General features: G+C 31.6%; 2 protein-coding genes and 1 long non-coding RNA gene across 26 annotated transcripts in view; 1 reads left to right on the plus strand and 2 right to left on the minus strand.

Annotated features, from left to right (window-relative positions):
• The first annotated feature begins 170 nt into the window (after nt 1-170).
• Nucleotides 171-24,802, plus strand: LOC111303324 (uncharacterized). Of its 24 annotated transcripts, none has more exons than XR_016326778.1 (6): nt 172-618; nt 893-1,308; nt 1,521-1,626; nt 1,721-2,033; nt 19,956-20,987; nt 21,428-23,860. It is a non-coding gene; the product is annotated as an uncharacterized LOC111303324 (long non-coding RNA). The 24 variants fall into 24 exon arrangements; XR_016326759.1 differs by adding an exon at nt 3,001-3,051 and having other exon boundaries at nt 178-618; nt 1,521-2,682; nt 20,937-20,987; XR_016326769.1 differs by having other exon boundaries at nt 178-618; nt 893-1,022; nt 1,200-1,308; nt 1,551-2,033.
• The window catches only part of LOC111302611 (cuscuta receptor 1-like), a 30,115-nt gene continuing 9,347 nt past the window's right edge, over nt 4,674-25,441 (minus strand). Inside the window, 2 exon segments of the mRNA XM_089742208.1 lie at nt 4,674-6,259; nt 6,262-6,879. Coding sequence (XP_089598334.1) covers nt 4,674-6,259; nt 6,262-6,879 — 2,204 coding nt within the window.
• LOC149515459 (receptor-like protein 9a) lies at nt 10,793-12,380 on the minus strand. Its single transcript, XM_089742242.1, is given in 3 exon segments — nt 10,793-10,887; nt 11,656-11,814; nt 11,969-12,380. Coding segments are annotated over 3 exon segments (651 nt in total). The 5' UTR covers nt 12,378-12,380; the 3' UTR covers nt 10,793-10,804.

Consider the following 25,441-nt stretch of genomic DNA (forward strand, 5'->3'; position numbering starts at 1 on the left):
AGGCTTCAACCTTATCTGGAGTAACAAAAATTTCATGTCAAAGTGCGACGAATGGACCAAGGATCAGTTTCATCAGAACTGCTTAAACCAAAGGGTTTAATTTGGGCTTATTAGGCCTCAAGCCCAACCAAAAAAGGTTAGGGCTCTAACGGGTAATACGCGGACTATGTAGGTTTATGCCGTCTATATATATCGGATCCAGATTCAAAATTTGAAACCCAAGACGATTAATTTTTACTGTTTTTATTTTCTTCGTATTTCTTTCTTTTGTCATTCCTCAAAAAAGAAACTCTTTTTTTTTTTTTTTTTATCCTAAGGAAACTCTCCAACAAATATTCTTCTCTTTTTCTTGTCACATTTGCCTGTTTGCCTACCGAAATCTTTGAACTTTGTCAAAAAAGAGAGGAAAAACACATTCTTTTTCCTCTCTGAAAATTAATCTAAAACCAGAAATGAAATCGAAGAATTGTTGAAGGAGATCCGCGGACTACTGGAGCAGCAGATTTCGCTTTCTTCTTCGGCTGATAGTGATAGTCTCAGATTTGGCAACAGCTTCAGCACTACTCTGAGTTCCCTGATTTCAACAACTATCTCGTTTTTATCCTTTCTCGAGCTGAGGTTTGCTTCTTTTCCTCTCTCCGTTTGTTTTCTCAGTAACTAGTTTAGTAGAATTTTCTTTTCCGGATTTTCGTTTTTTTTTTTTTTTTGAGGAAAAGGATTTTGGGTATTGATTTGATTGTACGGTTTTTATTTCTTTAATGAAATTTCTTTTTATTGGATTGTGTTTCTCTATAGAATATTTGAATTTGGTGACTATAGGTTTAATAATTCTGTAATAGAATTTGCAAAGATTGTATATTTATTGGATTAACAGCATTTTGGGTATTGTTAGTGGTGAATTTCTGCTGGCCTACCTATTTGCTAGTGGTGAACAAGCCTCGAAAGATAGGGAAGCTGCTGTTTTGGCTCTTGGTGCAACTGGTGAAGGTTGCGTTACTGGTCTTTATTCTCATTTGTCCGAGGTAATTCTTGTTGTTTTTAACCGGTACACAAAGTTTAGAGGCAGATTACAAGGTGAAGAATAAATGGTGCATATATAACAGTCATCGGTTTTCCTTAACTCAATTTATGCTCTTAAATTTTTTATTTTTGCTATTGCATTGCTTTTACTTTATTCTTCTTTGACATGCTTGCCGCAGAATTTGAAAAAAAAAAGTCATATTTATGTCTGCATATTGTGGCATTTCTAAGTCCCCTTTTAGATCATGCGCAAGAATTCTTCTTGGACACTTTCTCGATTCAGTTCAGGTATGGATTAAAATTGCTCCATTGGTTGTTTCTCCTCAAGCCTATTTTCCTTCTGTTTGATGCTGTTTGGCTGTTAATATATTTTTTTAATCTAATAAATATATATAACCACCATGACCATTTTTGCATCTTATGCCTTTTTTTTTCTGTTTTTGGCACATAGCACTCCTAAAGTACTTTTTGTTGTTTTGTCCATGCATTGGATTTTGTAGTTGAGAGCTTTCGTGTTTCCTTTATATCAGTCTAGTGGGCATCAGAAAGGCTATGAGCAATTTGATGCTGTATGGGTATGCTGCGAAGAATATTGGATGCTAACAAGTGGGTAAAAGAGGCTGTTTAACCGGCTTTTGCAATGCTTGAAGAGGTTATTATAAACTTGCTGCACGTTGTAATTCAGGTTAAATTCTTATAGATTTCAACAATTGTTTTATTCATTTGAGGCTGCTGAAGAGGTTGCACCAAGTTTGGAAATAATTGTGTACACTAGCTTATGCGCGTGCTTTTGTCTAACATCAGGTTTTTTTGGCTGGCCTTTACATTATAATAAGCTCTTTTTACTGTTGCAATTATGACTTATGAAAGCCTATTACTATATTTTTTATTTTGTATGCTGCTTTATCAAAATATAAGTTGCTAATATCTCAAAAAAAAAGAAAAAGTTGCTAATTATGTTTCTTTTCTATATGCAGTTTTTTGAGTTGCTTCTCTGAGAAAGCTTTAATTGGGTTCATTAAGTTTTATATTCTTACTTTTAATGGATGTCGTTCTGATACTTTTTGATGTTATACATTAATTTATTGAAGGCTTGGTGTACATCCTTGGATAAACACCTTCCAGGTTTGTTTGTCCTTGCTTATGACCTTGCCGCAGAAGTGCTGAAATTGGTCAATAGTTTCTTGTTTTCTTCTTGTACTCTTGTTTTTTATTATAATTCTGTTGTTTGCTTGGAATACTGAAATCTGCTGTAAGTATTTCCTAATTTTGCTTATAATTTACTGTAACTTCAAGTCTATAAAAGCTTGGTATGAATCATTTTTCATTTCTGACTTTCGAGTTTCAGCATTGATTTAGAAGATGTAGTATTAGAATTAGACATTTTTTTATCTAGTCCTTGATGTTAATGGTTCTTGGGTTTTTTCTGTCACTAGACCATAAAATTGCTGGGCATTGCTAATATATGTTTTAACTAGAATACCATGAAAAGAACTGTTTCTGTTAACTTTTAATAAGAGTTAACATAAAAAATTTTCCTTTTTTTTTTTTTTTGGTTGAGCTGTTTGGTGTCCTATTGATTGCATATGGCTCTTATGGGTCTCCTGCTGAGAATATTGGATACAAGAGGCTGCTTCTTTGGATTTTGCAATGCTTGAAGAGGTTGTTATAAACTTGCTGTACTACTTGCTGTATTTTGGGTTAAATCCTTATATATTTGAACAATTGTTTTATTCATTTGAGATAAACATGTTTTTTATCTAGTCGTTGATGTTAATGGTTCTAGGTTTTTTTCCATCACTAGACTATAAACTCATCGGACACTGCTAATATATGTATTACGTAGAATACTACAATAATAGCTGTTTCTGTTTCCCACAAAATTTTTAGTATTTTGAGTTAGTGAATGAATTGTTGAAGTTATCTCGTTCCTTTTAAGCTTGATCATTTTTAGATCAATGTTTTTTGCCTAATGATCAGGCTTGTGTAGCATTTGGTCAGCTAATTGAAGTCCGCCCATCTTTTCTGGAGGTGGGTATCTTTTGTTTGTTACATTTTAGTTTTCTTACATTTTCTTATTGCAGTTCTTTTAGTAGCATGAAGTGTTACCTTTTTTTAGTATCTATGTCATACACTTGTTTCTTTTTATGCATAACACTCTGTGATGTGATTTTTAACTATTTGACAGCCACACTTGAAGAATGTAAGTGGATATATGTTGCAAGTCAATAAAGGCATTGGTGAATGATGTGGCCCTTGAAACATGTAAATTTGGGTAACTTTCTTCTTTGTGCATTCCATGTCTGAATGTCATATATTTTAGATTGAGATGTCTTTTAAAACCATTTTTTTATACCCGTGTCTTTTAGTCTCAATGTCATAAACGTGTCTTTTCATGCCTATCCATCACCTTTTTTTTTTTTTCTTGTGATGTGATTTTTAACTATTTGACAGTCACATTTGAAGAATGTAATTGAATATATGTTACGAATGAATAAGGCCATTGATGAATGATGAAGTAGCACTTTAAGCATGTGAATTTTGGTAACTTTCTTATTTGTGCACTCGATGTCTGAATGTCTTATATGCAGATTAAGATGTCTTTTAAACCATATTTTTGATAGCTTATGCAGATTGACATGCTTCAAACTAATAGTTTTTGGCAGAATGCAATATCTCTTGAATTTAGCCTTTTCTTTTACTTGCTCACCTCTGCTTGTTCACATAACATGTTTGTTAAACATGTCAGAAGTGATGGAGGTGTGCTTGCCCCTGTGCCTCTGCCTCTATGTGCTATCGAACTATAGTTATAAAAAATTTTAATATTGTTGCCATCAATATTAGTCTAATAATAAAAATATATAATAAAAAATAAAAATTATTTAAATTAAAATTTATCAATAAAATTATTAAAGACATTTTAATTAATCATTTTTAATATTTTTGGAATTAAAATTTTATTGAGGTGATTTTAGTCAGTCATTTTTAGTACTTTTAAAGTTCAAACTTTTATATAATAAAGAATAGATAATATATAGAATAGGAGATGTGAGATAATATTTTAATGGATGATATATAGATGATTAATAAATTCATATAATAAAGAATATGATATGTGAGAAAATATTTTGATATTGTTTGTAGACGTTGAAAATTCCATTGATCATATATAAAATATATATTTATATTTACGCTAATGTAAAAGTAAAGACTACTACATATTTTTCTAGCCTATTATTCATAAAAGACTGATAAAAATAAGCCAATTATTTAATTTTCTCTTGCTTTTCTCTTTTTTCTCTTTATTACCTATTCTTGAAAGCAATCTTTGTGTACAGAATTTTTTTTATTGATATTTTTTTGCTGAAATGACAACAATTTTGTTGAAAATTCTCCAATTGTGAGGGATTCAAACTTCGGAAGTAATAAATTAAAGATGAATTAATTTGTGAGGAAAGATGGGTCGAGAATTGCATTATATGGATAAGCATAAAGCATTAGATTTTGATATGGTTCTAATACAATACATATAGGGCATTTGTAGGGGATAAAAAAAAACAAATTGGAAAGAAGAAAAATTGTCTACCACAAACCCCTACATCAAGTAGGAGTCGTTCACAAAGAGAAATGGTGACCAACCAAACATGGGTTGGCTACATATTTCCACAATGGAATCGTTTAGGTAGAATGTTGTCTTCCACAAAATAGTAGCAAGAAGTGATGCCTGCTTCTATATGATGGAACCATGCTCGTCTCCAATAAGGATTAATATACAGCACAATGGCAATACTCAGTAGCACCATGACGTAGGACACAACAAAACTTACATAAAAGACATTCATGTCCATTGAGCCATTGTCAGTTGAAGCCGTTGGCGTTAATGAAGATGGTCCATCTGTTGAGCAATTGTTTGGCAACGGTGGGCCACAAAGAAAACGATTTCCCAGGTAGCTGCCTTCTTCGAAGGTTGCAAATTGCGCGGTCCTTTCAGGTGTACTTCCGGATAAATTGTTGTATGCCACACTGAATGAAGACAAGTAAGTCAACCCCACAAGTTGAGAAGGGATTTTCCCGCTCAAGTTGTTGTGAGAAAGATCAAGACTCTCAATTTGCTTGAGATCAGAAACCGCTGGTGGTATTGGTCCTGTTAAACTGTTGTGAGACAAATTCAAAGCAATGATTTTTCGGAAGTCTTTTACTTCATGGGGAATCTCACCAGTCAACTTGTTGCAAGAGAGATCAATTTCAGAAAGTAAAGTGAGGACTCTTCCCTTGTAAGAGTAGGATATGTTTTTTGTTGTGAACTCTATTGGCTCATCAGGAGAGAAAGAACTGGGAGCTTGTGCAACATTAGCAACATAACGGACATACTCTTGGGATACATCATTCAGTGTTGTAATCTTCAGGCAAGGAGGAATTGTACCCGAAAGTTTGTTATTAGAAAGATCAATCAAGCTTAACTGATCCAACTTGCATAACTGAACCGGAATCTCACCTTCAAAGTGGTTGTTATTTAGGAGAAGGTAACTCAACTGAGAAAGCCTGCCAATCCAATTTGGAATGCTTCCAGTTAAGCGGTTATTACTGAGATCTAATGTCACCAAGATAGTGCTGTTACGAAATGCATCTGTGAGTGGCCCTTGTAGCTTGTTTCTTGATAAATGAACTTGACTGATCCATGAAGGGCTGAAGCAAGATGGCAGACTCCCAGAGATAGTGTTCACCGAAAGATCCAGAAGTTTAAGATTAAGATTGAGCTGGCAAAACTCCTTGGGGATTGGACCTTCAAGATGATTATTTGCCATGACAATTTCTTCCAAACTTGACATATTCCCCATCCACCTTGGTATCCGAGCAAAAAGTTTGTTCTTGCTTAAATCCAATGTTGACAAACTTGAAATATTCTCCATCCACCTTGGTATATCACCAAAGAGTTGGTTATCGCTAAGATCCAATGTTGTCAAAAAGGTACAATTAGACAAACAATCTGGGATCCTTCCAGAGAAGAGATTCCTATCCAGTTGCAACTCCCTCAAGTTTATCAAGTTAAAATTTGAAGAGAACATCGAGCCTTGCAATCTGTTGTTTGACAATATAAGAACACTTAATAAGGAACAGCCCATTGCCAAGTGCTCTGGTAATCCTCCTGTCAATTTGTTGTAAGACAAGTCCAAGGTTCGTAGAGAATTCATATCTCCGATTGAAACTGGAATGCTACCGCCAAAATTATTTTTTGACTGTTCAAAAACCATAATGATGGTAGTTTTGCTCCAATTTCATTTGGAATGTTGCCATAGAAGGAATTTTTGGAGATATCCAAACGTGATAAATCTGTATGTGAAAGGAAAGGTAACTGAAATGGTCCCAGGAGAGAGTTGTTGGCGAGAAATAATGTATATAAATTTGTGTTGTTCTCCAACAACCAATTTGGAAATTCCCCTTTCAAATTGATGTTAGATAGATCAACATGCCGCAAGTCATGTTGATGATAGAGAAATTGAGGAAATGATCCAGCATCTCCACAACAAGATATGCTGATCTCATTCAGTTGGAATGTTGGGGCCAAAGAATGCATCTCGGTTTCAGCATATATGGCATTGTTGTCTGCATCAATGTATTGGAGTTTTGAAAGGTTGAACAAGGGACCTAATGAGCTTGGGATTTCAAAGTAATTGTCTGAAAGATCCAACGTTCGGAGGGATGTTAAACTCTTAAGGGCAGATATACTTCCAGAAAATTGATTGGAATAAAGAAGCAAACTTTTAAGCGATGTGAGATTGGAGAAGCACTCGAGCAAGTTACCCCTTAAATTATTGTCGCTAATATCCAAGTTTTGGAGATTTGTCAATTCACAAAAACCTGCAAAAGTAGCATTATATTAAATAAATGAAGAAGGTGCCATGCGCTGGAACAAAAAAAAAAAAAAAAACAATTAGTCTCTCCATCCCTTATATTTTGTCACTTACTAACATTTCATAAAATTTAGAGAGATCAAAAGGAAAAGAGATAATACATAAAGAAAATTTAAAAAATTTTGGTGTTTGTTTAGAACATAGTAGGTTTCGTTACTTTTTAAAAAGTTATGATAAAAGGTAATATTATATAAGAATAATATATGAAGAGTAACATTTTGTATGGGAGAATATTTCAAATGCAGAAGGGACAACATGAGTATAGGATGGTGGGACTAAGGAGAACTTGAAACAAAGGTAAGGTATATATCAATCTCAACCTTGGGAATGTAATGTGCTATTGAGTCCGCATCCACTTAATTGCAGATTCTTGAGAGAAGGCATTGCTCCAATTTTTTGAAGAAAGTTGTTTTCCAGGGAAGTGTCCACTATGACCAAGGATTCCAAATTCTTCAAATGAAGTGGACCTATTTCAAATAAATATATTTACGGAAACATATGAAGATATATTTTAAGTAAAAAAAAAAAGGGGGAGGGATAATATCATAATATGTATGCAATTAACAATATACTCACATCCTATCATAAATTACAGCTTTAACAATTGTATAAATATTTATTTCATACTATTAAGTCAATTAATCAAGATGTTTATTTTGGAAGAAAATCAAGATGCTTTTTTATTAAAAAAAAAAAAGAAGTAAAAAATATGTCAACAAGCTTAAATGAATTCAGATAAATATTGTTAATGACAAGAAACAAAGTTATCGATGACTTAAAATCAACAATTTCCCTTTTTTTCATGTTATATATATAATTGCTAACTATTTTGCTTTTTATTTTTTTATTAATTACTAATTTACATAGACTCATAATTGTGATACATTCATTACAAAATCTTGTAATTCTAAGTATATGTCATGCTTATTTGAATGGCTAGAGGTAAGAGACGTCCAAAAAAATAAAGAAAGAAAATGGATCTATAACTGTAAATTTGAAATATCTAATTTATCTTGAAAGTTGAGGTTGCCGTTGACGTCACAAAATATCACTCTCAAATTTTTAAGAGAAATCAGTATTCCAATATCTTGAATAAAATTGGAAGGGAAAAATGAATTTTCTAGTATCAACTCTTCCAAACTCATCAAATTTTGTCATTCTGATCAATGAAAGTTGGAAATTATGAAAACTAGGAAGTATGTTATGATAAAAACAATTGCAAATGACAACCAATAAAATAATGCTCCAAAATAAGTCTCTAGTATATGCATATGAGCTATGAGATTTGGCTAACTACTCTTGCCTTTTCTATGAGGGTTGATCTTGTAAGGTGATGATTAAAATCTTTGGCACTATTTAAATTTAAGATTATCATGGAAAAAAATATACGCAAATATAAATACAATCACTTTTGTTGACTCATTTTAATGGATAGAGACAAAAGTATTAGTAAAAGTCTCAATATTAAATTTAACATATGTAATATTATTTATTTTTATAATTTTTTATATACTAATTAAATTTATTTACATAAAAAGACTATATTGATTAAATTACCATTAGCCAAGCATATTTGAAAAAATCATTTAACAAAAGATAAAAATCACAATGAAAGAGAATTTTAGGGCAAAAGTTAACTATTAAGTATATGAAAAATTTTCTATCCATATATTGGAATAATAAGAGAAATTATGTTAAAAAAAACTTTCAAGAAGTATTCAATAATGTCACATGTGAGAAAAATGGGAAGAATTTATAAGAATAAATAGGGGAAACAAAATGATTTGATAAAATTAATGAGTGGGTGGAGTAAGAAATAAAAACATAATACAAAAATTTTAATTTTTTTATTGAAATGTGAAAAAAAAAATTTAAATCAAACTATAGATAATATATATATATATATATGTCAATAACGGAACATTAAAGTTATGCCATTTCAATCTAATGTAAGAATTTGGTAACATAAGGCTTGATGTTTTTATTAATTTCTTTTTTAAAATATTTTTATAAAATTTTATAGTTTTTTGTATTTCTCAAATAATATGTTCTATTATCAACAAGAAAATTCTAACAAAATTACATAATAATTATGAAAAAAATAAAGGAAGTAAATAGAATTAAAATTGAAATAAAATAAAAAATTGACAATTTGGATAAAAAAAAGTTTTAAATATTTAGAAGTGATAAAGAAAAGAATAAAAATGATATAATTGATTAATATATTTACCTCACTTTTAAATAAAAAATTAATAGATAAAAACATATTAATCAACATAATAAAAACAATTTAAAAAACATACTCCTTTTTTTTCTTAATTTAAATTTTCAAATATTTTTTCGATTGTTCAAAATTGTTTTCATTTCCTTTAACACCTACAATTCATATTTTAAAAATTTTTCATATTTTTACTTTTTAAAATTTAAATATATAGTTTATTAATATTGTAAAAAAAGGGGAAGAATAATATTAAAATAATAATAAAAATTTTATTAAGCTTATATAAAAAAAAAATACTGTCGCATATTATTAAAATTAAGTTTGAAATTATCTCAAAAAAATTAAGTTTGAAGTTGGCATTAGGGTGACGTGGTGGTAAAAGTTATTTAATTCAAATAGGAAACAGATAAAGAGTAAAATAAATGTTTAACCAATACCTTTCCCTAATTGCTTAAATAAATGTAGTTAATAATAGTAATTATAAGAGAAAAGCATTGCATATAATCATCATAACTTACGGGTAGCCAGTGTTCCATTAAAACTAACACCATTCAAACGAAGAGTCTTCAATGATGGGAACAAGTCCAACGATGAAAGGCTACAAGCTGCAATTGATACAATTATTACAACATGAAATGTAAAAAAATTAGTAATACAATTAAATCTTCCTGTATGATTTGTAAATACACATATTATATATTTTTATTCCCCCAAATTTAAATCGAGATGTACTTCCCTGTAAAAATAAATGTAGTCTTTTGATTCAAAACAGAGAAAGGCACAGTATTAAATTACAATCATTTTGAATTTGCTTTTAATTTTTCTAATGAAAAAATAAAACAAAACCGTAGTGTTTTCAATTTTGTGCAACCCAAATTTCATTAATAATCAGAGTTAGAGAAGTACAATATTGTCTAGCAAAAGTTTACATAGACAAGAGCAATTTAATATTAATATACAATTCATTAACATTATTGATTAATCATTTAAATAAAAAATTAACTAAATGAAAGAGAGGGCAAATGTTTCTTTGAATTTTAATTTCTTAAAGTTTTAGAGGTGTAATTCATTCAAACATGCATGAACAAATTGATGAAGAAACAATTTTGTTTTAACAGTACCTCTGATTGAATAGCAGAATATAGATAGATTCTCCAAGTTGCTCAAAGCATCTAACCCTGAAAAGAATCACAAATAAAAATATAATTAAATTAAATTAAAACTAAAACATGATATTCTTGCATTTGTGTTTTAAAGCACATACTTAAGTATTATATAATAATAAAATATCATTCAATAACTCTAGAAAGAGAGAAAAGAAGGAGAGGGGGTAGTTTTACCTTTAAGATTTATTGATTCGTTCAAGTTGTAGCATCCTAAAGACAAAGACTTTAGATTTGAAAGTTTACCAAGGGATGACAATATGCTACAATTGAAGAGATTCCTCCTCAAATCAAGCACTTCCAGATTGATCAACCTTAGTTCCGTTTCATTGTCTATATAACATTAATTTACATAATTAATTTCATTACTTCTTAATTTCTTAATTAATTGTAAATAATTGAAAACTCTTTTTGGAAAAGTACAAAAATTTGCTATGAAGTATTATAGTTTGTAAACATGTTAATTATGCATTTCCCAACAAATTGTGTTAAATACCTTTGGATGGAGCAAAGTCATTCACTTGATTATCCGAGATGTCTAATTCCACTAAATTGGTCAAAGCATTCAATTCTGAAGATAGAATTACAAAAAACAACTAGTAATTAATTAACAAATCATATAAAACCCAAACATATATAAATTTTAAACCATATTTACTTTTAATATGTGTCGGCCCATCCAATTTGTTATTTTTTATATACAAATACTTCAAATTTGAGATCACAGCAAGGGATAAGAATATGCCATTGTTTTAAGAGATTTTCACTTAAACCAAGTACCTCAAGTTTGATCAACCTCAATTGTTTATTCTGTGAAAAATTAGTAACATAATTTTATCTTCAAAAGAATATCTAATTATTATATATATTTATTACTCAAATTCAGTATATGTTGACTTACATTTTGAAATAAAAATTCGAGACTCTCAATTTGATTTTCGTCTAAATACAACTCCTTTAAGTTTGTTAAATTATTGAATTCTGTTCAAATCCAATCAAATATATATCAATCTAGTTATTCCTTTTTAAAACCATGAGATTTTTAAAACAACCCTACCTCGCAAATTAACAGTTCATTTTAATCCGTAATTTTACAAACGCAAATATTTTAAAGATGTAAAATCATCTAGATGTGATAGGATGTTGTTTCCTAATACATTGTCATATAAATCTAGAGTCTCTAAGTTGTTCAATTTTGATAACCTCTTTATACCTGTTACCAATAATATTATAAAATTTTAATAAATAATCACTACTTTAAAATATATATATCTCAATTACAAAACAAACGTTATTTACTTTAACCTAATTTTTATATATAACACAATATTAACATTACCCTCTAGAGGAATTGACCCAGTGAATTGGTTTTCTGCTAGATTTAAAGACTTGAGTGATGAAAATTCGCTTAAAGATGCTAAAATGCTATCATTGAATTGATTAACACTTAAGTCAAGGATCTTTAGTTTGTCCAATTCCAATGGCAGCTTTTCAAAACCTACAAGGAAAAATGTAGCATTTAGTGACTTTCCAAATAAAGAAATAAAAAAATTTAGATAAGATGAACAAAATTGGTAATCAATAAAAATGAATTTTCAAATGCAAAATATTTATTGAAATAGCAGTTAGTAATTAGGTGAACATGAATGAACCTTGATTGTCAACACAACCAGCAATGGAATTGCCACCCAAATAAAGACTCTTCAATTCCTCAAAAGGAAGAAACAAAGAGGCATTAAGATACCAATAATCTCTCTCACTCCAATCGTACTCTACATAATAATAATAAACTAAATCACCATAGACTTCTTTGGTTGTAATATTAAGAAAGAGTCCAATCACTCGTCCAGTGGAAGTGCTGCACTCAACCCTTTTCCACTGACAACAGTCTGAACTCTGTCTTCCATTCTCCGTCCAATAATTCTCTACATCATCAATATGATTAAAGAAAGGTTTGAGTTACAAGAGAGCAATTTTTTCTTGCTCTCAGCACCTTTCACATTCACAACACCTTCCTAATAGAAACGCTACCAAAACCACCCATAACCATTTCCACTCCATCTCAATTAATTAATGCACTCTCAAATAACTTAATATTAACTCTGCCACTATGCATTTAGCATCACTACACCCTTAGGATTTATATACTAGAAAGTCACTTGAAAGGATATAGCCTTGTTTCTTAGAAATTAATTGAAAATGGCACACTCAGTCTTGACGTCCTTTCAAATTCCATAGCACCAAGAAAATATTTTCCATGAAGCTTCCTACAAATTTTCTTTGTGGAAAAGTAAGCAGACTCTGACAATAATAAATACTCCATGTTAATTATAACATCATTAATGTCTTATATGGTAACATTGCTAACAAAAATTAGCACTTGCTTTTTTTTTTTTTCATTGTAAATCCTAATTAAAGCTTTTGTTTTGCTTTTTTATTTTAATTTTTTAGAATACTTTAGTATCCCTTTTAACGGCTTCATTTTTATTTTTGTTAAAACAGTTTTAGGATGTACTCTAAAGAAAAAAAAAGTGAACAGATGAATAAAAGAATGTGGCAAAGTGAAAAAAAAAAATTTAAGTATGTTTGGTAGAAAAGAAAAATTGTTGGTTTTCACACGTATTAATAAAAATAAATTACTCCAAAAAGAAAAGAAAAAAATGGAAGAAAATAAGAGAGGTGTGAGCATGTATTGTATATTTATAAAATTATCCATCATATTTAGATATTTTTATCTTAATTTACAAAAAGTTATAATAATAAAATTATATTTTTTTCTTCCATTTTCTAACTCTACCAAACGATGAATCAAAAAAATTACATTTTCTTTCAACATTTTCATTTTTCTATCTAAGCACATCAATTAAAATAAAATATATATTTTTTATCTTTTTATTTTTCTATCCCCTTACTAAGCAAAGCCTCTATTTAGGATTTTTTTTTTTGTTTACCAACCTTAATAGGGTTATTGTCAAAGTCCATGTCAATATTAAATATTTCCACAACTAAATGGAGACATTATGGCCCATTGTCACTTTTCTACCCATATCAAGTTGGGGAGGAATGTGGAACGTATGTTAATTGCCATGACTAGTTGATACTAGACTTTTGTTTAACAACTACATTATTATTTAGGAGACCTTGACTTTGGCGTCAACCATGAAATTGAATCATAGATTGGTCTACACGGCATCCTCATGATAGGATGGTGGATTCCCCACCCTTTCCTCCCTAGAAAATATAAATTTTGTATGGTAGAAATCAAATAAAAACAGAGTTATCTTTATTACTATGTTTGCCGTGTTTCTTGGTTTTGCTTGATAAATGGTTTATAGTCTACGAATAGACTTTGACTTAGCATCGAACTGACATAAATTATTTCCAAACTAGAAAACTATCAGTAATACGAGTCACTTAGAATATATAATTTATTTTATTTTTTATTTAATTATTGATTTCATTACGATAATATATTTTTAAAATTTTTAATTTATCTTTAAACCTCTTACACGATTATATATCTAATTAAAGAATATATTATGTATTTAAACTCTCTCAAAATTATAATTTTCAAGTATCAATTTTAATGAAATGTCAACTAATTTAAAAAATAATTATTTGTTTATTTTTTGTTAAATATTTGATAAACATGCATTTTTTAAAAACTTAATTACTAAGAGAAATAAGTATATTAAAATTTGCTATTTTTCTCAACTATGTTTAATTAAAGGTATAAGTTTTTATTTTAAAAAAATCTAAATTAGTTGATTTTTTTTATCAATAAACAATATATGTTTATACCTCTTTCAATGATTTAGATTTCGTCTTGTCAATAAATTTATATAATATTTTTAATTTTTTGTAAAATTTATAAATTTAGTAGAATTTTAAAAAATTTATATTGATTTATCCAAAAAAGAAGAAACCTTTTTAAGCTTCTGAATAAAAAATTATAAATTTTATACTGGCGTGAACTGTAATGAGCTGCTGACCAAACTCAAAGGAAGTTGGGCTCAAGGTAATGATCGGGTCTGACTTGTCTGTATAATTTGGTCCTATTAGCCCATAGTTAGAGGCCTGTTCATATCTTCAGGTAAGGGATTTATCCAAAATTTTGTGTTAAATGAAAATAAAATTATCGGGGCCCCGAGATAAAAAAACGCAGGAGAAGTTGGGGTTCAATTATAGGAGCCCGATAACATCAGGTCCTATTGACATTGCGATAGCACAAGAGAAGTTGATGCTCACAAATAGTAGCCAAAACTGCCTGGACCTCTTAATTATGTAGGACCTCCAAGCCCAAAGGTTCACGGTAACTGCAACAAAGAAAAGGTATTTGTGGACTCTAGTGATCATACATTATAGGCATCACTGTTTCGGGATATGAAACCCGCTTGACTTGACCATAGGTCTTTCTCAATTTTTTCTGGAAAGGTGAGATATGGTCATACAAATGTTTTCTTCTACAATCAGAGGGACAAGCCTAATGGTAACAATTGCTTTTTATGCATGTGGTTCCCATATCTTCAATACTGTAATGTATTTTCACAGGACAGTAATGTTTTGGGGTGTAGACGTTAACTAGCGGCTATAAAACAATAAAACTATTTTCATCTTTCATTGCAATGTGGTCGACATGGCTCAGTCGAATTCTTTAACATATGCCTGCCAGTGCCTTCAAAGTTGCAATGAATACCAACCTCTTTTATTCAATTTAACTAAATATTGTAGCCCGAGGCATCTACATTCTTTAAATTCTTGTCCACAAATATAAATGATTATAACTTTCAGTCTGTTCATTTAGACAAAGGGCCACACCCTGCTGGCAAATATACAAGACAAAAAAAAACAGTAGCAAAAATTAAAGGCTGCACCTGGCTTGCTTTGCATGGATTCAGAGGTTTGCTGATTCTTGGTAAAAGCTGAAAAGCCTATTGAAAAGTTGTGGAACAATAGATTTATAGCTTTTGCCTTTCGCACTAGGAGATGGAAAAAGCATAGTTGCATTTTATTTAAAAGCATTTAACATGACTGCATTTACATCCAGTTTGTATTAGCAGCTGCATATACAATCACGATACAAACAACTTGCAAAATCATTTTTTAACAATAACATGCTCTAATATATCAAGTTGACAATCATTCATCAATGTAATTCTGGATAGATTTTAAAAATACATATAATTTATTTATTAAAAAATCCCATATAAAAATGCTAATCTACGAGAAAAAGACCAAGCTGAATACATGTACTATAGTTTCTTTAACTTGCTTGTAGTGATAAGAAGTCGGTCATTAACCCCCCACCGAAGTACAAGTTCAGTTCGCTGTTATTGGGCTTCAACGAGATCCAAATTGTAAGGAGACAGATTTTATTCTAATTTTAACGGAAACCCAGGAAAGCATATGTATGATTTAAGAATTTTAATTGGTACACGAAGTTTTGAGGCAGATTACAAAGTGAATTATAAATGATGCATTTATAACATTGATCGCTTTTTCTGAAATCAAGTTATGCTCATAAATTTATCATTGTTACTATTGGCTTTGCTTTTATTTTATTCTTGTTTGACATGTTTGCTATCGAATTAAAAAAAGAGAAAATCCTATTTATGTTTGCACATTATGGCATTTCTAATTCCCTTAGATGATACGGAGGATTTCTTGTTAGACACTCTTGATTCAACAAATAAATTGTTCAGTTAGGTACGAAAATTGCTCCATCAGTTGTTTCTCCTCAAGCCTATTAGCCTCTGCTTTGATACTGTTTGGCTGTTCATACCTCTTTTAATCTAGTAAATATAAATAATCGCCATGGTCATTTTTGCGTCGTATGCCATTTATTTTTCTGTTCTTGGCGCATAGCACTAAACTTATTTTTGTTGTTTTGATTGGATTTTGCAGTTGAGAACTCTCATGTTTCCTTTATATTAGGATAGTGGTCATTAGAAGGGCTTTTGACGCAGCTCTTATGGATTTCCTGCGAAGAATTTATGATACTAACAAACGGGTGCAAGAGGCTGTTGGTTCTGCTTTTGTAACAGTTGCAGAGGTTATAAACTTGGTGCACACGTGCTTTAATTCGGATTAAATTCTTATAGATATCAATAGTTGTTTTATTCATTTGCAGGAGGCTGCTGAAGAGGCTGCACCAAGGTTGGAAATAGTTGTACAGTACCTTTGCGTGCTTTTGGCAAATATCAGGTTTTTTTGCTGGCCTTTACATTATAAAATTTTGTTGAACTTATGACTTATGAAACCCAGCACCGTGGGTTGTTACCTTTTTTTATTTCGTATGCTGCTGTATCAAGACATAATTGATAGCTTATGCAAATCTGTTTTCTAGTGAACCTACTTTCACATTATCTTAATTTGCAATAATAATTGATAATTTATTTTGAATCAGTTCATTTTGGTAGGAAGATGAGTCTCTTCCAGTCAAAGATAAGATTAATATGATTTTTTTTAATCATCATGCTCTTTTTTTTGCGTAATTTGTCACATGTCAGTATCCTATCTTGCTGAATGTGGTTTCTAGTATATTCTCTCCTATCATTTCCTCATCAGGATCTAAAAACTTGTTTTCGTGGTTCTAATGATGCAAAAGATGATGTATGCATTTTTTTCTTCACTAGTCATTCAGGGTCAACCAACATAGCTAAGTTCTATGCTTCTGTTTGTTTTTGAAGGATCTGTTTTCTAGTGAACTTTTTCCTAAATAATAATTTTGGTACAGAATGATGACTCGTTCAACATATGGAACTCAGGAAAATGCAGTAAAGCAGCACTTGATGTTCTATCTAACGTGTTTAGGGATGAAATTCTTCCTACTTTGATGCCTATTATTCATGTAACTTACCTATTGTGATGTAAAAATTTGATAATGGAATTTTTATCGGTTTTTATTGTCTCTATTTATGTTATCTAGGCATCCAATCGGTATGTCCCATTATAACTTCATCACTTCATCGTGGCCAAAAGATGTGAACTGAGTTTGTTACATGGAGCATATCAGGATGTGAGATTGTTTAATGCTGCAGAACAAGAATCTACAAACTTAATTCATTTGCTATTAATTCGATATGCTAGTTTGAATCTGAAAGGTAATTGCTGTTAAAGGGTGAGTTGTAATATTCATTCCCCATCTCATCTGTTGGGATCAAGCACTTGATTCTATGGTCTTCTAGAACTAGATTTCTGTACATAAAGAAGCATTGCTCGTGGAATAATTTTCAGTATTTCTTGTTGGACACTTTCTTAAATTCACCAAATAAATTGTTCAGGTATGGATGAAAATTGCTCCATCAGTTGTTTCTCCTCAAGCCTATTAGCCTCTGTTTTGATACTGTTTGGTTGTTCATACCTTTTTCAATCTTGTAAATATAAATAACTGTCACGATCAATTTTGCATCAAATGCCATTTATCTTCTGTTCTTGGCACATAGCACTAAATTTAATTTTGTTGTCTTGATTAGATTTTGTGGTTGATAACTCTCGTGTTTCCTCTATATTAGGATAGTGGTCATTGGAAAGGCTTTTGACACAGTTCTTATGGATCTCCTGCGAAGAATTTTTGATGCTAACAAGCGGGTGCAAGAGGCTGTTTGAAGAGGTTATAAACTTGGTGCACACTTGCCGTAAATTAGATTGAATTTTTATAGTTATCAATAATTGTTTTATTCATTTGCAGGAGACTGCCGAAGAGGTTGCACCAAGGTTGGGAATAGTTGTACAGTACCTTTGCGAGCTTTTGACAAATATCAAGTTTTTTTGCTGGCCCTTACGTTATAATAAGCTCGATGAACTTATGACTTATGAAACAACATTGTGGGTTGTTACTTTTTTATTTTATTTCATATGCTGCTTTATCAAAACATAAGGTGCTTTACCCTAAATAATAATTTTGGTACAGGATGGATTGATGATGACTCATTCAACATGTGGAACTTATGAAAATGCAATGCAGATGTTCTATCAAATGTGTTTGGGATGAAATTCTTCCGTACTTCATATGTGCTCTTGGCAAACATCAGGTTGTTTTCTGGCCTTTTATTATGATAAGTTCCTTTCAGTGTTGCAATTATTAATTATGAAACTCAGCCCTGTGGGTTGTTATCTTTTTATATTTTACTTTTTTATTTCCTATTGCTAATATGTTTCTTTTCTATGAGTAGTCTTTTCTTTCGGTCCTCACATGCTTCTGTGAGAAATCTTTCATTGGGTTCTGTGAACCAATACAACAAAGTTTGTATTCTTAATTGTAAGGGATGTCATTCCGATGCTTTTTGATATTATACATTAATTTCTTGCTCTCTACTTATTAACAATTCAAGTTAATTTTATTTTGTTCATTTGTGCTTTCTAAACTTTAATGAGTTGCTGATTATTTTGTTTACAATGAATATTTTATCTTGTTTACATGAAATTTACTTACAAAATTTTTCTCCTTTATAATCATGTGCCACATGTTCTCAACACTTTTATTTTTTCTATTTGATTTATATTCAAATTTGGATTAGGATTATGCAGAGTAAAATTTTAATTATTTCTTTTATTTTTTTTTCATATTCAAATTTCGACAATAGAGACAACATTTTAATTATTTCATCTAAATCCAATCCGATAATGCCAAAGTGCAACTTTAAATGAGGGCCATCTGAGCCAGAAGCTCAAAATGAGGGCCGAAAAATTGTCGTACTAATCTTGAAGACAAAAAAATAATTTAAATCGGTTATGTCGGTTTATCATATAGCTATTTATATCCAGTCGACCCAAACCCAAAGATCTGCAAATTTTCCCCTCCAACAAAAAATATTTTAGATTTGAGAGCAAAAGCTTGATTGGGTTGTGATTTCTCTGTTCTTTTTCATAGCCCTCAAAAAAAAAAAAAAAAACCATAGCCAAACACTTCCAAAAAACCCATCAATCCGCAAACTTAAAAAACTTCCTCTTTGAATACGTCTCCAGAACTTGTCTCAGCCCAAAGTCTTCCAAAAAACCCATAATTTTTTCCTCTTTGAATCCATATCCTCTGCTCGACTTAAAGAACCTGTTCCAACCCAAAATCTTCCAAAAAAACCAAGCAACCAAAAAACCCATAATTTTTTTTTTCGTAGGGGTTGGATGACATCTGACGAGTACTGGAGCAGCAGATTTTGCCTTCTTCTTCGGCATAAGTAAGTCTCAGATTTGGCAACAGTTTCTCTAATTTCAACAAATATATCGTTTTGGTGCTTGCTCGAGCCGATGTTTGATTTTTTTTTTTTACTCATTCCATTTGTTTACTTAGTAAGTAGTTTAGTAGATTTTTTTTTTTGGTATGATTTAGGTTAACAACTTGCTGTAATTCGGATTAAATTCTTATACATTTCAACAATTGTTTTGTTCATTTGCAGGAGGGTACCAAAGTGGTTGCACCAAGTTTGGAAATAATTGTGTACACTAGCTTATGTGCGCGCTTTTGGCAAACATAAGTGTTGCAATTATGACTTATGAAACCCTGCACTTGAAGTTGTTACCGTATTTGGTATGCTGCTTTATCAAAACATAAGTTACTAATATCTAAAAAAAAACATAAGTTGCTAATTATGTTTCTTTTCTATATGCAGTTTTCCAGTTTCTACAGAAAGCTTTAATTAGGTTCTGTAAACCAATACATTAAGGTTTATATTCTTACTTTTAATGTCATCCTCATACTTTTTGATATTATACATTAATTTCTTGAAGGCTTGGTGTACTTCCATGGATAAATACCTTACGGGTTTGTTTGTCCTTGTATATAACCTTGCCGCAGAAGTGCTGAAATTGGCCAATAGCTTCTTTTTTTTTTTTGTACTATTGTTTTTAATTATAATTCTGTGTTTTGCTTGGAATGCTCAAATCTGCTGTAAGTATTTCCTAATTTTGCTTGTAATTTACTATAACTGCAAGTCTATAAAATCTTGGTATGAGTCATTTTTCATTTCGGATTTTCCGGTTTTGGGATTGATTTAGAAGATGTAGTATTAGAATTAAACTTTTTTTTTTATCTAGTCCTTGATGTTAATGGTTCTTGGGATTTTTGTGTCACAAGACCATAAATTTGCTGGGCATTGCTAGTATATGTATTAACTAGAATATTATGAAAAGAACTGTTTCTGTTGACTTTTAATGAGTGTTACATAAAAATTTTTCCTTTTTTTGGTCGAGCTGTTTGGTGTCCTATTGATTACATATGGCTCTTATGGGTCTCCTGCTGAGAATATTGGATACTAACAAGTGGGTGCAAGAGGCTGCTTGTTCGGCTTTTGCAATGCTTGAAGAGGTTGTTATACACTTGCTGCACTACTTGCTGTATATTGGATTAAATCCTTATGTATTTCAACAATTGTTTTATTCATTTGAATTAAACATGTTTTTTATCTAGTCGTGGATATTAATGGTTCTAGGTTTTTTTCTATCATGAGATTATAAACTCGCTGGACACTGCTAATATATGTATTAAGTAGAATACTACAATAATATCTGTTTATGTCTCCTACAAAATTTTTAGTATTTTGATTTAGCGAATGAATTGTTGAAGTCATCTCGTTTCTTTTAAGCTTGAGCATTTTAGCTCAATGTTTTTGGCCTAATGATCAGGCTTGTGCAGCATTTGGTCAGCTAATTGAAGTCCACCCATCTTTTCTAGAGGTGGGTATCTTTTGTTTGTTTCATTTTAGTTTTCTTACATTTTGTTTTATTGCAATTCTTTCAGTAGTGTGAAGTGTCACTTCTTTTAGTATCTATGTCATACTCTTGTTTCTTTTTATGCGTATCTACAACCTTCTTTTTCTTTTCTGTGATGTGATTTTTAACCATTTGACAACCACACTTGAAGAATGTAAGTGATATATGTTGCAAGTCAATAAAGGCATTGATGAATGATGTGGCCTTTGAAGCATGTGAATTTTGGTAACTTTCTTCTTTGTGCATTCCCTGTCTGAATGTCTTCTATTTAGATTAAGATGTCTTTTAAACCCATATTTGTATACTCATGTCTCGTAGTCTCAATGTCATACTTCTGTGTCTTTTTTTGCCTAGTGAGAACCTTCCTTTTCTTTTCTGTGATGTGATTTTTAATTATTTGACAGTCACATTTGAAGAATGTAATTGAATATATGTAGTGAGTGAATAAGGACATTGATGAAAGATGAAGTGGCACTTGAAGCATGTGAATTTTGGTAACTTTCTTCTTTGTGCATTACATGTCTGAATGTCTTACAGGTAGATTCAGATGTCTTTTAAAGCCATATTTTTGATAGCTTATGCAGATTGGCATGCTTCAAACTAATAGTTTTTGGCAGAATGCAATATCTTTTGAATTTAGCCTTTTTTTTTTTTCTTAGTCTTCTTTGCTTGATAACATAAAATGTTTGTTAAATATGTCAGAAGTGTTGGAGGTGTGCTTGCCTCTCTGCCTCCGCCTCTGCTTCTATGTGCTGTCAAACCGTAGTTATCAAGAATTTTAATATTATAGCCATTATATTGTTAATCCTTTCTGTTAAAAATGTAGATTCATTTTCTTGAATCTAGGCAGAGAAAGGAATGAAGGCCATGCATTTAACTTTACTAGTCCTCCCCCTCCCCAGATCTAATGTTTAAGAATCAATGTTGAACTTGATTGGCAGGTCTGCATATTCCAATGGACAGTTACTTGAGAATTTGAGAGAATATCTACCACATCTAATTCAGTAGGCTAATACTTTGCAGGGTTCTATCTTGTTAGTTTCTTTTTTTTTTTTTTTGGTAGATTTTGTTGTCAAACATGGTTTATGCTGATGACCAATAAGTCACTTGTTGATGCTGAGGTTATGTATTTTCAACTTCTGCTTTGAGGTTATCTGAATTGGCAATTATAATTGATAGTTTATTTGGAGTCAATTCATTTTTGTAGGAAGATAAGTCTCTTCTAGACAGACATCAGGTTATTGTAATTTTTTTCATCATTGTGCTCTTACTTTTGTGTAATTTGTCTCATTTCAGCATTTTATTTTTCTGTATGTGGTTTCTAATAGATTCTTTCATTATATTTCCTCTTCAAGATGTAAAACCTTGATTCCATACATCACGATTTCCTGGTTCTGATGATGCAGACGATGATGAAAGTATTTTTTTCTTTGCCAGTCAATCAGAGTGAACTAACATAGCTAAGTTCTATTCTGTTAGTTTTAGAAAGAAATGTTTTCTGGTGAGACTTTACCCTAAATAATTATTTTGGTACAGGATGATGAATCGTTCAACATATGGAACTTATGAAAATGCAGTGGAACAGGTCATGATGTTCTATCAAATGTGTTTGGGGATGAAATTTTTCCTACTTTGATTGCCTATTATTCCGGTAACTTATCTATTGGGAATATAAAATTTTGATCATTAGAAATTGTATCTGTTTTATTGTTTCTATTTATGTTTCTTGGCATCCAATTGGTATGTTGCATTATAAATTCATCACTTCATCTTGTCCTAAATTTGTTAACTAATCAAAGAATCATATTGTTTCATGCTGCAGAATTTACAAACTTAATTCATTTACTATGATATATATATATATATATATATTATATTATATGCGAGTTTACATTTTTATGGAGAAAATAATGTTTTAAACTGAATTTCCCTTGGTTGGAGATGCTCTTGATTCTAGATTGATTGGATAGTCTTCTTGGGCTGAACGGGTATTTTGGTGGGCAATGTTGGTTGTTGGGTTTGATTGGGTCAACTGGGGTTGCAGCCATCAGTCAGGCTGTTATTTGGTGTTGGGCTGTAATGTTTCTCGAGCAAAACATATCCTGTATGATGTAGTTTTTCCCATATGGTGGTGGCTAATGCAAAAAATTGATGTCTTGGATATATAATGTAAACCTGTTTGCTTTTCAGTTACTATAGAATCCTTTATGACAGACCAATCGATTAAGTAAAGAGTCATTAACAAAGAGGAAAGGTGAACAACTGAACATGTCTTGGCTACATATTTCCACAATAGAATCGTTTAGGAAGAACATTGTCTACCACAAAATAGTAGCAGGAAGTGATGCCTGCTTCTATATGATAGAACCATGCTCTTCTCCAATAAGGATTAATGTAGAGCACACAGGCTATACTCAGTAGCACCATAAAGTAAGACACAACAAAACTTACATAAAAGACATTCATGTCAATTGAACCATTGTCGGTTGAAGCCTTTGACATTGATGATGATGGTCCTGTTGAGCAGTTTGGCAGTGGTGCGCCACAAAGAAAAGGATTTCCCAGGTAGCTACTTTCTTCAAATGTTGCAAATTGTGCAGTCCTTTCAGGAGTTCTTCCAGATAAATTGTTGTATGCCACACTGAAAAAGGACAAGTAATTTAACCCCACAAGCTGAGAAGGGATTTTTCCGCTCAAGTTGTTGTGAGAAAGATCGAGACTCTCAATTTGCTTGAGTTCAGAAATCGCTGGCGGGATTGGTCCTGTCAAACTGTTGAAAGACAAATTCAATGTTTGGATATTTTGGATGTTTTTGAGTGTGTGAGTAATCTCTCCAATCAACTTGTTGCAAGAGAGATCAATTCCAGACAGGTAAGTGAGGACTTTTCCCTTATAAAAGTAGGATATGCTTTTTGTTGTGAACTCTATTTGCTCTTCAATGGAGAAAGAACTCGATATATATCTATAAGCAATAGAGATATAACGGACATAATCTTGGGATATATCATTTAGTGTTGTAATCTTCAGGCAAGGAGGAATTGTACCAGAAAGATGGTTATTAGAAAGATCAATCAAGCTTAAGTGGCTCAACTTGCATAACTGAACCGGAATCCCACCTTCAAAGTGGTTGTTATTTAGGAGAAGAAATCTCAACCGAGAAAGACTGCCGATCCAAATTGGAATGTTTCCAGTTAAGTGGTTATGGCTGAGATCTAATGTTACCAAGATAGTGCTGTTAAGAAATTCATTTATGAGTGACCCTTGTAGCTTGTTTCTTGATAAATGGATTTGACTAAAATGTAATTGGCTGAAGCAAGAAGGTAGATTCCCAGAGATATTGTTCACTGAAAGATCCAGAACATGAAGATTGTGCTGGCAAAACTCCTCGGGGATTGGACCTTCAAGATGATTTTTTGCCATGGCAATTTCGTCCAAACTCAAATTCCCCATCCACCTTGGTATATCACCAAAAAGTTGGTTATTGCTAAGAACCAATCTCGTCAACGAGGAGCAATTAGACAAACAATCTGGGATCCTTCCAGAAAAGAGATTCCCATCCAATTGCAACTGCCTCAATTTTGTCAAGTTAAAATTTGAAGAGAACATCTGGCCATGCAATATGTTGTTTGACAATATAAGAACATTTAATGAGGAGCAGCCTATTGCCAAGGGCTCCGGTAATCCTCCACTCAATTTGTTGTCAGACAAGTCCAAGATTCGTAGAGATTTCATATCTCCGATTGAAACTGGAATGCTACCGCCAAAATGATTTTTTGACATGTTCAGAAGCCATAATGATGGCAGTTTTGCTCCAATTTCATTTGGAATGTTGCCATAGAAGGAATTTTTGGAGATATCCAAACATGATAAATCTGTATGTGAAAGCAAAGGTAACTGAAATGGTCCCAGGAGAGAGTTGTTGGCAAGAACTAATGTTTTTAAATTTGTGTTGTTCTCCAACAACCAATTTGGAAATTCCCCTGTCAAATTGATGTTAGATAGATCAACATACCGCAAGTCATGTTGATGATAGAGAAATTGAGGAAATGATCCAGCATCTCCACAACAAGATATGCTGATCTCATTCAGTTGGAATGTTGGGGCCAAAGAATGCATCTCGGTTTCAGCATATATGGTATTGTTGTCTGCATCCATGTACCGGAGTTTTGAAAGGTTGAACAAGGGTCCCAATGAGCTTGGGATTTCAAAGTAATTGTTTGAAAGACTCAACTCTCGGAGGGATTTTAGACTCCTAAGGGCAAATATATCTCCAAAAAACTGATTGGAGGAGAGATCTAACCTTTCAAGGGATGTTAGACTCTTAAGGACAGATATATTTCCAGAAAATTGATTGTCCGAGAGAACTAGACTTTCGAGCGATGTGAGATTGGAGAAGCACTCGGGCAAGTTACCCCTTA

This window comes from Durio zibethinus, chromosome 13 (genome assembly GCF_047325235.1).
Source record: "Durio zibethinus cultivar Kanyao isolate XHJ-2024 chromosome 13, ASM4732523v1, whole genome shotgun sequence".
NCBI lineage: Eukaryota > Viridiplantae > Streptophyta > Magnoliopsida > Malvales > Malvaceae > Durio > Durio zibethinus.